Genomic DNA, 15353 nt, shown 5'->3' on the forward strand with positions numbered 1-15353 from the left:
AGAGAAACACAAACAAAAGCAGGGTGGAAACAGAGGAAGATGGGAAGGGAGGGGGAAAAAGGTTCACGCCGCCATGACCGGATTTGTCACCTCTCTCAGCGCAGGGAGCGCAAAGCGTGGCACCATGGGAAATTACCAAATCAGAATGCATTGATTTTCTTCAGGGAGGAGGCAAAAACATTCCTGAAAAACTGACATGGTTGAGAATTAAGAAGGAGATTGTATCAGACCTTTGTATTATTGAGAGCAGAGAGTGGTAGACTTTTGTTTTGTGAGGATGCTGAATAAAAGCGCTCTATTGTACGCCTCTGGTACGCAGGGACTGTGTACGCGTCAGGCCAACTATTACATCTTTCTCTCTCTCTCGTTCCTCCTCGACTTCCATTTGTCTCTCTTTGTCCTCTTGTACTGTAATTACCATAGTGTCACCAAGGTAGGACCATGTGCTTCACTCCAAAGAATAACTTAAAGTAATTGTATAACTGTGCGTGTATGTGTGTGACAGAGCTATCATAAGTGTGAAGAAGTCCCACAGCAGTGGATGGAAAATAATCTCCAAATGTTGTGCTTTCTGCCAGCTTTCTCTCCCACACATTTCAAGTCCTTAACGGTCCTTTTCCCTGGTTTGGTCAGCTGAGTCATCCGCCGCAGGGAAGTTGACCTTGCAGGCCGCTGTCACAGGAAACCAAGCCGAAGCGCCTGCTGCCTTGACTGCGACTTCACCCCGTATCTGACGATACGCGGCATCTGCTACAGCTGTAGCATTTAACACTCGCCATTTCTGTCACTAGCTAAAGAACAGCTGCTTTTGTTTCACAGCTCTTTTACTAGACACAACTCTGTTTCAAAATCTAGCGAGCTGCCTCAATGTCGACCTTTCCAAGACAGCAACATAACCATCGTGGAATCTCAAGTAGGCCCACACGGAATCTGCTCTGGAGAAATGAACTAGAACAACTGTTATGTAGGAAGTTCTAAATATTTCATTCATCACATTCTATCACATCGTATTGGTGAAACGGTGAAGATTTCCCCCTAAAATAAGTATAGACAATGCTGAAAAATAAAAACAGAAGATTTAGAAAATTCTACACAGGCAGAAAAGTATGCCACACAAATAGAACTTTACCTGGGGATTTGGAATTGGATTTCAATAGAGTTTGCTAACAGACAACAAACATTGTACATAGCACAATGTTTTTAACTTTCAGTGCCTAATGAAATGTACATTTTTTAAATGGTTTCTCTTGGTGAAGTTTTTTTTTTCCCATTGAGCTTATTTCAATGCATTATGGGATTGCATCTCTGCAAAGGATTTCAATAGCCTTAGAATTTGCCCAAAAAAGAGATCTTAAGATGGATAGAACAGTTTTCATGTCTGGAATGTGCATCACTAGGTTTGGGAACAGAGACTATATAGTTAGCGTCACTCGTTCATTCACTCTACTCAGTCCGCCTTCATCTCTCTGATGGTAAATGATCAATTTCAAGGTGACCCTGGCTGAATTACGGTGAGTGTTTTGTGTGTGCGGGCGGCTGCAGCCTGGACCCAGTAATTAACACCAGCGCCTAATGAAGTCCAGCTGCTCACCGTGCAGACTGAGAGGCTGCCAAAAACCAGGAGAGCCCCTGTCAGCCAGCCTCATCCTCTTCGCTCGCTCTCACTCACTTCCGAAGGTCAACCTCCCTCATCAGCACCCGGTCAGTTCATCTCTCTCTTTTTCTCCCTCCCTCTGTATCTATTCCTCCCGCAACATCTCTGTACCAAAAAGGGAGGGAAAGGCACTGATCATGCATTCCTCTCATCTCATCCCTAGTTCCTTGCCAAATCTCCCCCATTTCTCCTCTGACCCACGGATCCCTCCCCATTTCGGCCATTTGTCGCATCCCTCAATCTTTATGATGCTCAATAATCCTCTTCTAAGATCATTCTCTTAATCTCTCCATTGGTTCGCCATCTGAAATTGTTGTACAAGCTTAAGGTGATATTTGGAAATTTTAGTGATGATGAATAGCCAATGAGGGTACAGCATGATTAAAAAAATGAGCCAATCACAGAGCTCCTTCTCCAACCCAAACTTCTGGATTAGGTCGTCTATACACATACAAAAACACAACACATTATAATGTACATTCTGTGCAAAGTTATTTGGTCCATAAAAAAGACATACTGTGTAATATGGATGTAATGAGACTACAACAGTTTAAGCCTAAACTCAACTCAACTCAACTCAACTCAACTCAACTCAACTCAACTCAACTCAACTCAACTCAACTCAACTCAACTCAACTCAACTCAACTCAACTCAACATCCCGCTGAGTGGTGTTTACTTGTGCACCAAGCGTAAAGCACAAGTTCAAACTAGAGATGGACAAAAATAAAAAAATTGTCCGATACCAGTATTCTTTTTATTCATTATGATATGGTCGATAGCGCTGAAATAGCTGATATAACCAACATTTCTATACAAATAAAATGAAAAAAAAAATAAAAATTAAACACTAAATTGAACTACAATATTCCCACCATTATAATCTACAGTATAATGTACAGAAAATTAGTTATACATTTTCAGATTTGCTAAAGATTACATTTAAGAGTGTTATTACATTATTACTGTTTTAAAGGATTAACTAGATTACATTTAAGTGAGCATTAGATGGCAAATGTTATCTAAATTTAAAATAGCAGAAATAAGCAATAAAAAATTACAAAAATACATACATAATATTTTATTACATTGATAATTACATTATATAATATGCACAATAAAACATGGCATATGTATGTAATATATCTGTATGTATAACATGTATTACAATATAATAATTATTTTATTTTAATATATATACAGTTTTTTAATCTCTAATATCTGATATGGTAACATATATTGTGCATCCTAAGTTCAAACTCTTAAAAGGCAACAGTCAAAAGTCTTAAAAAGCAACCTCAATAAATCGCATGATTTGAGGTATCAGACTATAGTCTAAATAAAGTTGGAAAAGTTGCAAGTTAAAGTTGACAACTTATGAGCCATATACCTCTAATTAATTAAACGAATGCTCTAAATAAACCAGACGCAACTCAAAATGAGAATCATAAAAGACAGAATGCCTCTGAACGCAGAGATATACATACAACAAAACAAGACAACAGACAAATAGCTGAGGCATGTTAGAGGCATACCCACAGGGTAAAAGTGAAGATTTAGAGTGAATCCTAAAAGAAGCCTAACAGGGGATAGGCCTATCATAGATCTACCGTGTCCTACTATTTTTTTTTTATCTACAAGTCACACCTCTGAATTCCCTTCTGGATTCCTCCTTCCTATTCCGGATCAAAGCCAGGGTTCCTGTCATACAGGCACCTCTCACCGCTCCTCAGAGAGCGGCCTTTGAAGAGTCCGACCCCAGGTGGCCCCTTCTCCCACACACGGGCTTGAGCACATGCACACACTCTGAGGGGCCTCCACCCGTCTCTCTGGGACCTCCACCCCCGCCCTTCCATCGAGAGTGTGCCTTCCCCTGATTCCTGCGCATCTCACATAGAGCACTGATGAGCTGTGACATCCGCTTATTCCTTCCTCCCACACACACACACACACACGTATATACTCACACACTGAGCTGATGTGCAGAGGCAAGATCACACCAGACAGCAGATGTTAATTATCAGTCAGTATTTAGGGGGCTTTATTTGCAGAGTTTACCTGGAACCGCTGTATCACCTGCTGTATCGCTCTGCTGCTCTGACATCAATTAGACAAGCTTGTGGTCAACTTGTGTTGATACAAGATCTATACCTTCTCCTCAACTCTACTCCCGTTAACACACACACCTATAGACCTTGATTCACCTCCTTAAAGGGACAGGTCAACTCATGATGATCCAAAACCTATTTGAATTTTTATTTTGTCTGTGGCCCAAAAAGAGGTAATTTTATATTGCACTGGCCGCTCTTTTCCATGCAATTACCAAGAATGGGGATTGGAGCTTTCAAGAAAAAAGCATAATTAAAATGGTCCAAATGACTCATGCTCTACATTTCAAGTCTTCTTTAAATTTAGAACCACATAAGTCTCATTCATGAATCATTCAGACTTAATCAACAGAACAGAAAAGGTCTGAATTGACTGAACTGAAAAGATCCAACTCAAAAGAATGATTCATTCACAACTGGATATTACTAGAGCTCTCATGAATTCTTATGATGGAAATGATCGTGGAGGAAATTTAACTAGGGATGCACCGAATATTCGGCCACCGAAAATTTTCGGCCGAAAATGGCCCAAAAGTGCATTTTCGGTTTTCGGCCGAAAGACTTTTATCACCGAAACAATACGGCCGAAATGTTGTGATGACGCAAACAGCAGACACCGCGACCTGCACGTGCTTGTCTGAAGCAACATTACATATCTGCGGTGTGGACGTATTTAAATATATCTAAGAGTGACCCACGGACAGCGATTTTCAAAACACAGACATCCCAAGTCTTCCGGAAGTTCCGGGAGTCTCCCGCGTATTGATACCGGCTCCCTAATGCCCGCAAATTAGTTTAAATCTCCCGGTATCGCGAGCGAGCATGAGCGCGCATACGTAGCGCGCGCGGCAGAGAGAGGGAGCGAGAGACCTTTGCATGTGTGTGCAGAGCAGCCGTCATTTCTCAGAGGTTTACCTGAGCTGTTTATGGTTTTTGCAACTCACGTCCATGAGCATATAACTGCAGATATTATTTTGGGCTATGGCAGTATTGACCTAAATGCACTTTGTTTTTATGAGAGAACATTTCATTTTTAAACCTTTCTACCGGCCAGTAGGCTTTTACATTATTATTTAATGTACACATGAGTGGGGTCAAGTTAAACATTTAATTTTATACTTTGCAAATGCTAAATAAATATTTGCATAAAATTTTAATGGATTTATTCTTTGAAACTTTAATATTAATTTATGCAATTGCAATGCCTTGATTTTAGTAAACTTAGTACACAGTCATAGCCATAAATGCAATGGTACTAACAATAATTGGCATAATTTCTTTCGTGTTTCGGTTTTCGGCCTTGGTTTCCTCTTTTTCGGTTTTCGGTTTCGGCCAAGAATTTTCATTTCGGTGCATCCCTAAATTTAACAATAGCAAAGTCGATTAATTTTATTCCTCACAACACAAAAAAAAAAAAAAAAAAAGAAGGCTTCAGAAGACTTGGAATATAGTGAATGAATCATATCATATTTTATTTTATTTTATGATATACATATTTTATGTCTTCTTTGAATCTTTAAAGATTCAGTCAATGTATTGTACTTGCATGGAAAAGAACAGATAGAACTTTAAAAAGATGCAACAAAGAATATTTATGTATGAACAAAAATGTTTAATATTTGGGTGAAATAACTATTTAACACTCCATCCTTATCACATTTCCCCCCCTCATCACGCATCCATTGTGTAACGTCATGTGCACGTAAGTCCTCCTCGCCAGCTACGACAGATGCCACTGTCACTCGAGAAAATAAATTCAGAATACTTAACGAATTAAGTGAGGAGCAAATTGCGGCTGGCCCCCTTTCATTATGCACAGATAGGCAGGCAGCTTGTTTGTCTTTTTAACAATTACCGCACGGCATGGAGAAGGGAGGGTTGGGAGAGTGACGAGCTCCTGATATTGCTGTTCCTTCCCCTCCACGGCAGCTGGCTGAGACACACCTGGACGGATCTGGGACGGTCGAGGAGGGGAAGTGGGGAAACGGGGCAGCTGCACCTCTACCAGATTTACCAGAGAAAGATATGTATACACATGCTGCTAACATACCAGCACGCCAAAGATTCATTCAGACCTAGCGACTTCCTGTGTCAAAGATTATGATGTATCAGTGCACCAGATCAGCTAAAGACACATTTCCTATGCAGTCTTCCCTCTAAATACACCTGCAACCCACACCCATGCGATTTCGCAACGCCGGCCGCAAATGTACCTCATTTTCCATTCTGTTCCCACACCTTTTGGAGGAGGCTCCCCCTGAGCAGTTCTCTTATAGATCTCCAAACAGCTTGTAATTACCTTTAATAAACAGCATAAGAAGCAAATCAAGCGCAAACGTGGCAAAATGAGCTCTCAGGGGGATCAGACATCACTCAGCCTTGCAAACAAACATTTCGGCAAAACATTGCTGCCTCACTCCCTTTTCAACATGACATTCTCTGTGGGGGCTATTCAAAGGAGGGAGGAAGGAAGAGAGAGAAAAGGTAAAGGAATTAAATCACTGGTGTTTGGTCATGGAGCAGGTTAGGGGTCATGTGGCATGTTTGAGCTGTGAACGGTACAATAAGAACACATGATTTTTACTGTAAGCACTATACTGGTTATTAATTTTATTCATAAATAAAAAAAATTCCCTTAAATGTTTCACATTTATTTGAATTTATATGTATCTGTTATATACATTTAATTTTCAAAAACACTAATAATTAAATAACACTGCTGAATGTAATATATAATCTCGAAAATAAACCAATTTAGCATTTATAACAATTGATTATGGTTTTTATTTTTATTTTAAATAAAAAAAGTTTTTCTTTTAAATAAATCAATACTTTTATTCAGCACGTATGCATTAAAATGATTAGAAGTGGCAGTTATAATGTTACAAATAATTTATATGTCAAATAAAAGCTGTTATGATCTTTCATCGAAGAGCCACTGTTTCCAAACAAATTTGACTGTTTTCAACTTGAGCAACAAATCAGCATATTAGAATGATTTCTGAAATATCATGTGACTCTGAAGACTAGAATAATTCAGCTTTGCCATCACAGGAATACATTTACATTTTAAAATATATTATAGAAAAAATGTATTTTAAATTTGTAATTATTTCACAATAGTACTGTTTTTTATTACAAATAAATGCAGCATTGGTGAGCATAAAATCCTTATTTCAAAAGCATTAAGAAATCTTACTAACCCCAAACTTTTAAATAGTATAGTGTATACAGGTTATGCAATTATGTGTTCAATGTGTTTAAGGCATGATATATACAGTCAGACGTTTGCCACCAACAGTGTCACCAGGACCTGTCGCAAAGTGTACCAAATAAATAAAATTGACATAAAATGATTTTAGATTACTTTATTATGTGAGTGAAATGAGACCGCGGACTGCCACAAGAGACATACAACTAGCACATCTATCTAGCAAATCGTTTGCCAAATATTTATTTTAGAAGTCATTATACAATTTTTTTTTTATATGGCCAATTGGAATCAAGTATTCCAGAGACCTGTGTAGTAAAAGCCAAACATATGCAGATGTGTATGAGTTTAACCATGCACGTGTGTTGCATAGATTTGGTCAAGCTCAACTCCCTCATCCTTCTCTCTCTATTCACCTCTAGCAGCGCACCCTCCATCATCCCCCCTCAAACGTTGCCCGGCTCCTCTGAGGTTCCGCCTGGCTAGCTCCAGGTGGTCTATGATGTGCATGAGGGGCTGTCATCTGTTCCCATGCTCACGTACTTGCCACATGGGCTGCAGTAGAGAGCGCCACACCATTAACAAGCCATAAAAACCAACCCAACCCTTTTAAAACATCAGAACACTGAGGAATAACTGCTCTCACCAAAGCCACTCAACCTAACATCGGCTCGGCGCGCACAATAGAGACATCAGGGGCTGGATAACAGGGAGTGACATGCAATGTGAAGGAATGATGATTTCTTTTGCTCTCATAACTACAGAATGGAGGGGGCTGGAGTATGGCTACACACACAAACACACACACACACACACACAAACACACACACACACACACGGTGTGGCCCTAGGCTAGACACTGGCTTGCGAATACAGGCGCTCAGTGAAGTGAACCCTCATCCACATTATCTACATCCATTGACTCCTAAAGCTTCTTGTGTGCTGCCTCATTAAGTCTGCGCTGACACAGAGAGACCACGCCAGGTCTCCTTTAGTGGCCAGTCTCCATGTACATGTGTGTGTGTGTATTTGAGTAAGTGTGTGTGTGTCTCTACAGCATGAGATGGGCATTACCTACAGCAAAATAAAAATGCGCTGCTCTATAGCATCACTCCCTGTAAAAAAAAAAAAAAAAAAGAGAGCTAAAAAACAACACCCGCCATGGCGCCATCTTCATCATGATGATACAACAATCAATCCCACAATCTTCACTTTGCACTAAAGAAATGATCGACTTCAGTAACTGTTTGCATACACGAAAACGGGTTTTCGACAAAAAATAGCTGTGATGTGACAAGACAAAGATTCAATATGGAAAAGCGCACCCACAGTTGAGACAAGAAGACTATTATGACATCACAGAGAACACCCTGGGGTCAAACGGCAAGCATCTATGTGGTGTTGCCTTGACAACACACGTGTGACTCGTGCTCCAGGCATCAGAATCACTGGGATGAATAACTAAGAATTAACGGTGACATTAGCAATACTCTCTGGAGAGCAGTCTCATTCAGGTGTACGTGTGTTCATGCCCCTGGCCCAGCCCCATGCACAAATAACCACTATGGCAATGTGTGTGGGTGTATGTGTGTTTTTATTTGTGAACTGGCAGAGGGAATTGGATATGGAAATCAAATGACATGATAATATAACTAAGGTTGCACTCTTTTATGTTCATTTTTAGGGCTCATATTATGACATATTCTATATTTTTATATTCAGTATAGAGTTTCATGTACTTTGGTTAATCCAAATTGAATGTAAAGAAGCAGAATGAATTTTAAAATCCCACGTATTCTAAGAATGATGAATTTTATTAAGCTAAAAAGTCTTTGAAAGTTTTGAAAAATTTCAACAAACAAACACAGACAGAAAGATAGATAGACACAAAATGCTCCATTTATTTTAACAAAAGCTCAATCTAGCTCAAGCTCTTATCTTAGTTCCAAGCTCACTGACTATAGCACCACCGCCAACATTCAAAGTACATTGCAACAACTTCTATTCTCTATAAACAAGGAGGACGTAGGATAGATTATTTCTAAACCGCAGTATGAACTATACCACCATAAAAGAAGATGCTGTTACTCCACTTGCTATATAACTAATGGCAAGAGCAATATTTTGGGAAAGTCCACAACACATTATTGTTTTAATCTGTACCAATTGCATTGCGAAGACTGTTGCCGACGGATGGGGGCTCCTGAGTCATTTCTTATTTCACATGCGGTAAAAAAACTGCTTGTTTAATTCTGTGGGTCAAAAAGAGTATGGAAAATGAACATGAAAAACTAAATTAAAAGGGCCTAGAGGGAAAATAAATGAATGAAAAAAAAGTATGGAATGACCCCTTTATGTGACCAATCATGCACTGTTCTCTACTATAGCCCCGCTCCTTCTACTCAAGCAGTGAGAGATGTATGTGTGCCTGAGGGGGGGGGTCATTCATTCAGGAAATCTAGCTAAAAATGGAGAGAGATAAGGGGGAACAAACCTTGCAGCTGGGCAGGCTCTCCTATGGGCCGTCCGACAGGCAGGGAGGGTGGAAAGAGAAGGCAGGGTGACAGTTAGTCAGCAGCACTATGATCACATGAGGGTTAGATGGTAGAGGAGGGGTCAGACATGGGGGTCATGGCTTACTCATGGTGACGTTATGGAGGGAGACTGGGCTGCCATGGTTTTGCATGTCTTAAATTGTCAAAATACACTACAACTAGAAAATAAACCATTGGTAAGGGGTGAGATCCATCATTTACTCACTCTCATTCCAAATCATTAGGACCACTTTATATTTTTTTGTCATTTTGACAACTTGACAGCACACTTTTATTACTGGGAAAAGACTATACGTCTACTAAACTACTCTTTTTATGTTCCACAGAATTAAAGAAAACATCATACATGAGCCTCATGAATCCCAACAATTATTTGAGCATTCATTATCCTAACGTGCTTCCAGAATGATCGTCGTATACAAACTAACAAACTTAAATGGATAAACTAACAAACCAGAAATGCACTCACCCTCATTTCGTTCCAAACCTGTATGACTTTCTTTCTTCTGCGCAATACAGAAGAAGATATTTTGAAGAATGTTTTTGAACATATAATTAAAAGCCAATTGGGTCTAACACAACACTGGATCCCATTGATTTTCACTGTATAGACAAAGAATAATAATAAAAAAAAGTCATACAGGTTCGGAACAACATGAGGGTGAGTAAATGATTGTGCATTACTGTGTGTGATGTACAACAGCATGTTCTCTAACGATCAACCCTGAACCTATCACTGAGAAAGATCACAGTGGCACAAAACTCAAGGCCTTGGGAAAGTGGAACAAGAGAGAGAGAGAACCGATACAGCAGAGACGAGCAAGGGAGAATCAGGGTTGGACGGAGGGGGGTGAAGAGGCTGACTACAGCTCAATCCACTAATAAAGGCAGATGAAAGGGAGGTTAAACACAATATGCTAATTGAAATGTGTTGGCTGATTAAGGGCGATTGAGAGGAGAGTGGACGTGCTGTGAGTTCTGTACGCCGGTGATTAGTGCAACATTAGTGTCTGCATGCTTTTCCTTGCGACGTGCCCAAATGGACGGATGGAGACAGAGGTGTTGGGGGGTGGGGGGTGGATGGAGAGGTGAAATGAGTAAAGCCTCCTTCTGCTCGCCTCTCTTACCGTTCCTATACTCTCGCCCCAACATGAAAAGCACAGGAAAACACAGAAAACTTCTCGAACCCCAAGGACTGCATTGAGGCCCAAAAAACAAACTTGCCTATGTGCGTCTAGCCTGCCTAGCAAAACACAAACATTATAAAACATCACACCTTATCACAAGGACTGTCAAGAACGTGTCAAGGAGGAAATGTGGAATACTAGGCCGAGCACCTCGCTGTAATGTCTGAGGCCTTGTACTTCATGTCTGCTTGTTTGCTACTCAAGCTTATTTTCCCCTCTCTTGGCTTGCTTATCTGTCAGTCTGTCTGTATTTTTATTACTATTATTTTTCCGTGCACAATCTTTTGTGCGTGAAGGTCTCTCAGGAGCACAGAGGATTTTTTTTTCTGCAGGCTTTATTGTTTTCCGCTGCGCAGCTGTAGATCCACGGGGTGCCCCCTGCAGGTGTGAGAGTCTGTATGTATGTATACGTGTGCATGATTTCGTGCGTTTGCTCTCAAGAGTACGCGTTTGCGTAAACTCTCCCCCTGCCAGCAGGGCGCGCCGCTGCGCAGAGGTGATCATCAAGGGGTGCTGTGCTAAATGAAGACTAAAATTAAAAGCAGTGCACTGAGATGCCAGTGACTATGCAGGCACGTCCTCATGAGGGTGGCCCGACGGTGGGACACAACATCTTTCTGCCCCCGAACTAACAGCCTTGGCTCAGAGGGGTTCTGTTATATTAATATGAATATAAACTCACTGAGCTGGATCGAGCTCCCCTTCTCATTTTCATCTGCATCCCTGTCAATTCAAAATGGTGTACTTTTTTTTGCTAGCACTGCCAAAGAGTGATTTTAGCCTAAATCTTTTGCTTTATTAGGCAGATGCTGTAGAGAGTGACAGGAACTTTTATGATGCATCGCCTACATAAGCATATATGCTAACTGCTGTATTCTGACCTATAATGGAGTGATTCAAAGGGTTAATTAACCCAACAATGAAGATTCTGTCATTATTTACTCATATTCATGTCATTCCAGTGTGTTTTCAGTGTTGTTTTTTTGTAATTATAGGTATATATAAGTATATATTTTGTAAGTATATATACACACACACACACACACACACACACATACCCAGCTACATAAATTTACTTGGTGACACCTTTCATTTAAATGAACAGAATTCTCATTCGTATGACATTGTTGTTCAGCCATGTGAACTGTCATTGTGTGGCAATTGCTGTGTAACAACTGCAATTGTCTATTTCTGTGTTAGACAGAAAAAAAAACAATATGGTATGAAAATATTCAATATAGGCATGAGACAAAATGACACAAAAATGTAAATTTGTATTTTTTGGTGAACTGGGTGAAATATAACAGCACACATTACATACTCTATTCATCAGCCTGTTTAGGCTCCCTCAACAACATCACACCAGCAGTCACTCAACTAAATTCCACAACGCACCACAATTCTCAGCTTTATTCCTTCTTTCTTCACTTCAGTCCAGTCATCCTGTGTCATGTCTGAGACAGGTCTTGGTGTGGGGCAGTGAAATGTGTAAAGCAGTGTCTGTCTCCTCACAGGGGAAATGAAGGGGGTTACACCGGCTCTCACATTATTGAGTGTATGCTTTCAGATGCGTTGAAAAAAATATTACTGTTATTGCCAGGATTCTGTTTCTCTTGTAAGTCAGAAAAAGTCCTTCACTAAAGTATTTCCAACAAATAGTCCTGTAGTGTGACAAGTTAAACAAAAAAAAAATGTATATAGTCTGCCAATTAATATGAGGTCATAAAAACTGCATTTATAATAATTTAGTTTTAGTTTAGTAAAGTACTTACTACTTTTAGTAAAGTAGTTTTAGATTAAGTATAGCACATTACAGGCTACTGCTGTCACAGATTGACACGTCACGTCAACTACACAGATACACAAAGAATATGCGTTTGTTGTGTTAATTTTTCATCTGGATCAGTGTGTGAAGTATTTGAAAAGATCATCATTTCATTTCATTAAAAAAAATAGTCAAGCTCTAACAGACCAATAGGATGCCTCCACTTTAAAAGGTGACAGAGTAACTAGCCAATGAGATCAGATGACCCTAAACAGAAGCTGAACAGACTATTACTGCAACATTAAACTAATGATAATGCAGTATAAAAACCACAGTAAATAAAAGTCTGCATGACCCTGTGCAGTCTGGAGCTGTCGGTTGTTTGATGAAATCAGGGCAGCGCTAATGAAATTCATTTTTCCCGTACACGCGGATTGCCGCCTCCGTGCTAAGGAAAATCGTTACGCGGTCTCTCTGCACAGAGACAAACGTCTACATTAAATAATCACACGGCTTCAATCAACAGGCAGGGAAAAATAAACCCACATTCCTCCAGGCTCACCGCCTCCTGGAGAACGGAGCTCTGATCGCATTCGCCTGCCTCACCAGTCGGATTAATTAAAACACTAGGCTTTTTCCACCCCTCCCATCTTGGTGTAATCAAGCTCTTTTGCAGCAAACCGCAACAGCCCGAAATCTTTATCGATTCCCTCACCTATGCTCAATGCTGCTTACATACAAACGCAGGCGGCGAAGATTTGAAACGACACCAACATAATCTAAACCTAAATTAAAGATCAAGTCACAAAACCTCAAGGTGCCCTAACCACCTGAAGCATGCCTTAGGAAGCCTTCAGGTGTGTAAAACGAATGTTAAAGGTGTGTGAATTTTAATTTTTTTTATTTGTGGGAGGAATGTCTCTTGTGATTGGTGCACGTTCCTCTTGGGCTGTTGGCAGAGCAAAGTGACGGTACAGAAAATGACACATGCAGCGTGCTCACGCAGTAGTGGGGCGCTCACAGGAAGGACACGAGAGAAAAGAGGAGAGGAGAGGAAGAGAGGGGAGCAGATGTTGCAAGTTTGAGGAGGTAAACTGATTGAGATGAGGTGTCACCTCAGCCCACTGGTAACTGTGAGAGCGAAAGAGGGGAGGGGGACAGAGCTGGAAAGAGTGAGAGGAAACAAAGGTGGGGGGAGGCTAGGTGAGGTATGATCACACCTCGGCAAAAAGGTAGGATGACTAAAACAGGGAACTGAGTGTCTATGTGTATCCACAAGCAGGGAGAATGTTGCAAAAAAGAAAAGAGCTGGAAGTTGACAGAATGTGTCTGTCTGTGTATGCAAGCGGTGTCAGATGTGTCAATCATGTATAAGAGCAGGCATGTGTGGGTAGGAATGCACAGGGACTTCACATCTACTAAATTCACATCTTCAACATATATGCAACAACCACACTCTCACACACGCCGTTGCTTTTGGCAGAGGAGCATGCATGAATATGCATAGTGAAAGCACTGATGAAACACAGAAGGCGAAGAGATCAAATTTGTGCGATTTCCACAGCTGACAAACGGTGAGCAAAGAGCACAAAGCTAAATTGTTCTATTTAACACGGCAGGAGAAAAACATGTAGCCTACTAAATGCTCACTCAATTAGTAAGTTTGAGCCGAACAATTAGCAACAATAAAATGTCTGTTACAGTGAAACTACATTGACTCCATTTGCAGTCAAAATCAGCGATTTCAGTAATTGTTTGATATTGACAGAAAGCACACGTAATATAAATGAGGCCGCCTACAAAATGAAGGATTCCTAATTTGCTGCGTGCAATCATAATGTGAAAGGACCATTCTTGACTAAACACATGATGAATTATAGTGAATTTCATTGCTTGAATATGAAGTAAGATATTTTTATTTTTATGTATGCATTTGTGCATACATAACATACTTAAATTGACTCAGTACATTGTTGTGGAAAATGAAAAAAAACTCTTTTAAAATCTGACCAGCCCTTTTTGTAAGGATACTCTCCAAGTCAGGCATATTGACAATTTTGTGTGAATTTGTCAACCCAAGGGCAAGAAGACATGAAAGAGAACTCAGTTAAGTACTTGCATGCAGTCTGAAATGCGACTTTCGGTAGGTGTGCGCTTCAGATGTGTGCACACAATAAACTCAACACGAAGTTTTCTCTCACGTCTTCTCGTGCTTGAATGTTTAAACTGAAAAACACGCGAAACTGATAAACTTTCGTGGCGATGCAGCACTGGCCCAATGAGGACAGTGACTGTTCCGTCAACTATCACGAGCATCTTTCGTGCTGGCCCCGGCCATCGGACAGTCCTTACAGTCAAGCTCTGCCCAGATCTTTCATTATTGTTTTATGTCTGTTGGAGTAAGCACTGAGTACTTATTTAAACATAGAAAGCAATGTGTGCTGTTTCGGTCTCACCTGCGCTCACGCACTATCAACACACGGGGGATGACGACATAAAATAACCAAGGTGCAAATTTGTGCCGAACCACGGGTGGAGAACGGTACAGGTAACTGAGAACTGTTAAACCTCTAGTAACTATACATCTAACATCTATAAATCTACATAGTCAAATAAAAATGAAGTATCATTACTATTATCTGGACCATGTTCACTCCAATTTTTTTTTTTAAAGTGGTCACGGACCTGCATAATGTGAGTATCCCTATTGTACATATTTTTCATTATTTTGGTTAAAAAAAAAAAAGAACAAGACAAAAAACAATGTGCATGATTGCAAATTCCTAGCATTAAAAAGGCGGGCTAAAATATCAAAGTCTTATAATAGCCTCACTAGTCATATATCAAAGCTGACAGATAGTGTAGCTTTTTAAT

At 40.2% G+C, this 15353-nt stretch overlaps 1 protein-coding gene across 7 annotated transcripts in view; it reads right to left on the reverse strand.

Annotated features, from left to right (window-relative positions):
- The window catches only part of znf423 (zinc finger protein 423), a 156348-nt gene that overhangs the window by 57639 nt on the left and 83356 nt on the right, over nt 1–15353 (reverse strand). For 5 of the 7 annotated variants that reach the window (XM_084409330.1, XM_084409327.1, XM_084409325.1 and 2 more), the window contains one exon: nt 9467–9487. The exons of the other annotated variants lie outside the window; for them this stretch is intronic. In XM_084409330.1, coding sequence (XP_084265456.1) covers nt 9467–9487 — 21 coding nt within the window. The remainder of the gene's footprint in view (nt 1–9466; nt 9488–15353) is intronic. 7 annotated transcript variants of the gene reach the window in all.

This window comes from Rutilus rutilus, assembly GCF_951802725.1.
Source record: "Rutilus rutilus genome assembly, chromosome: 5".
NCBI classification, from domain to species: Eukaryota; Metazoa; Chordata; class Actinopteri; order Cypriniformes; family Leuciscidae; genus Rutilus; species Rutilus rutilus.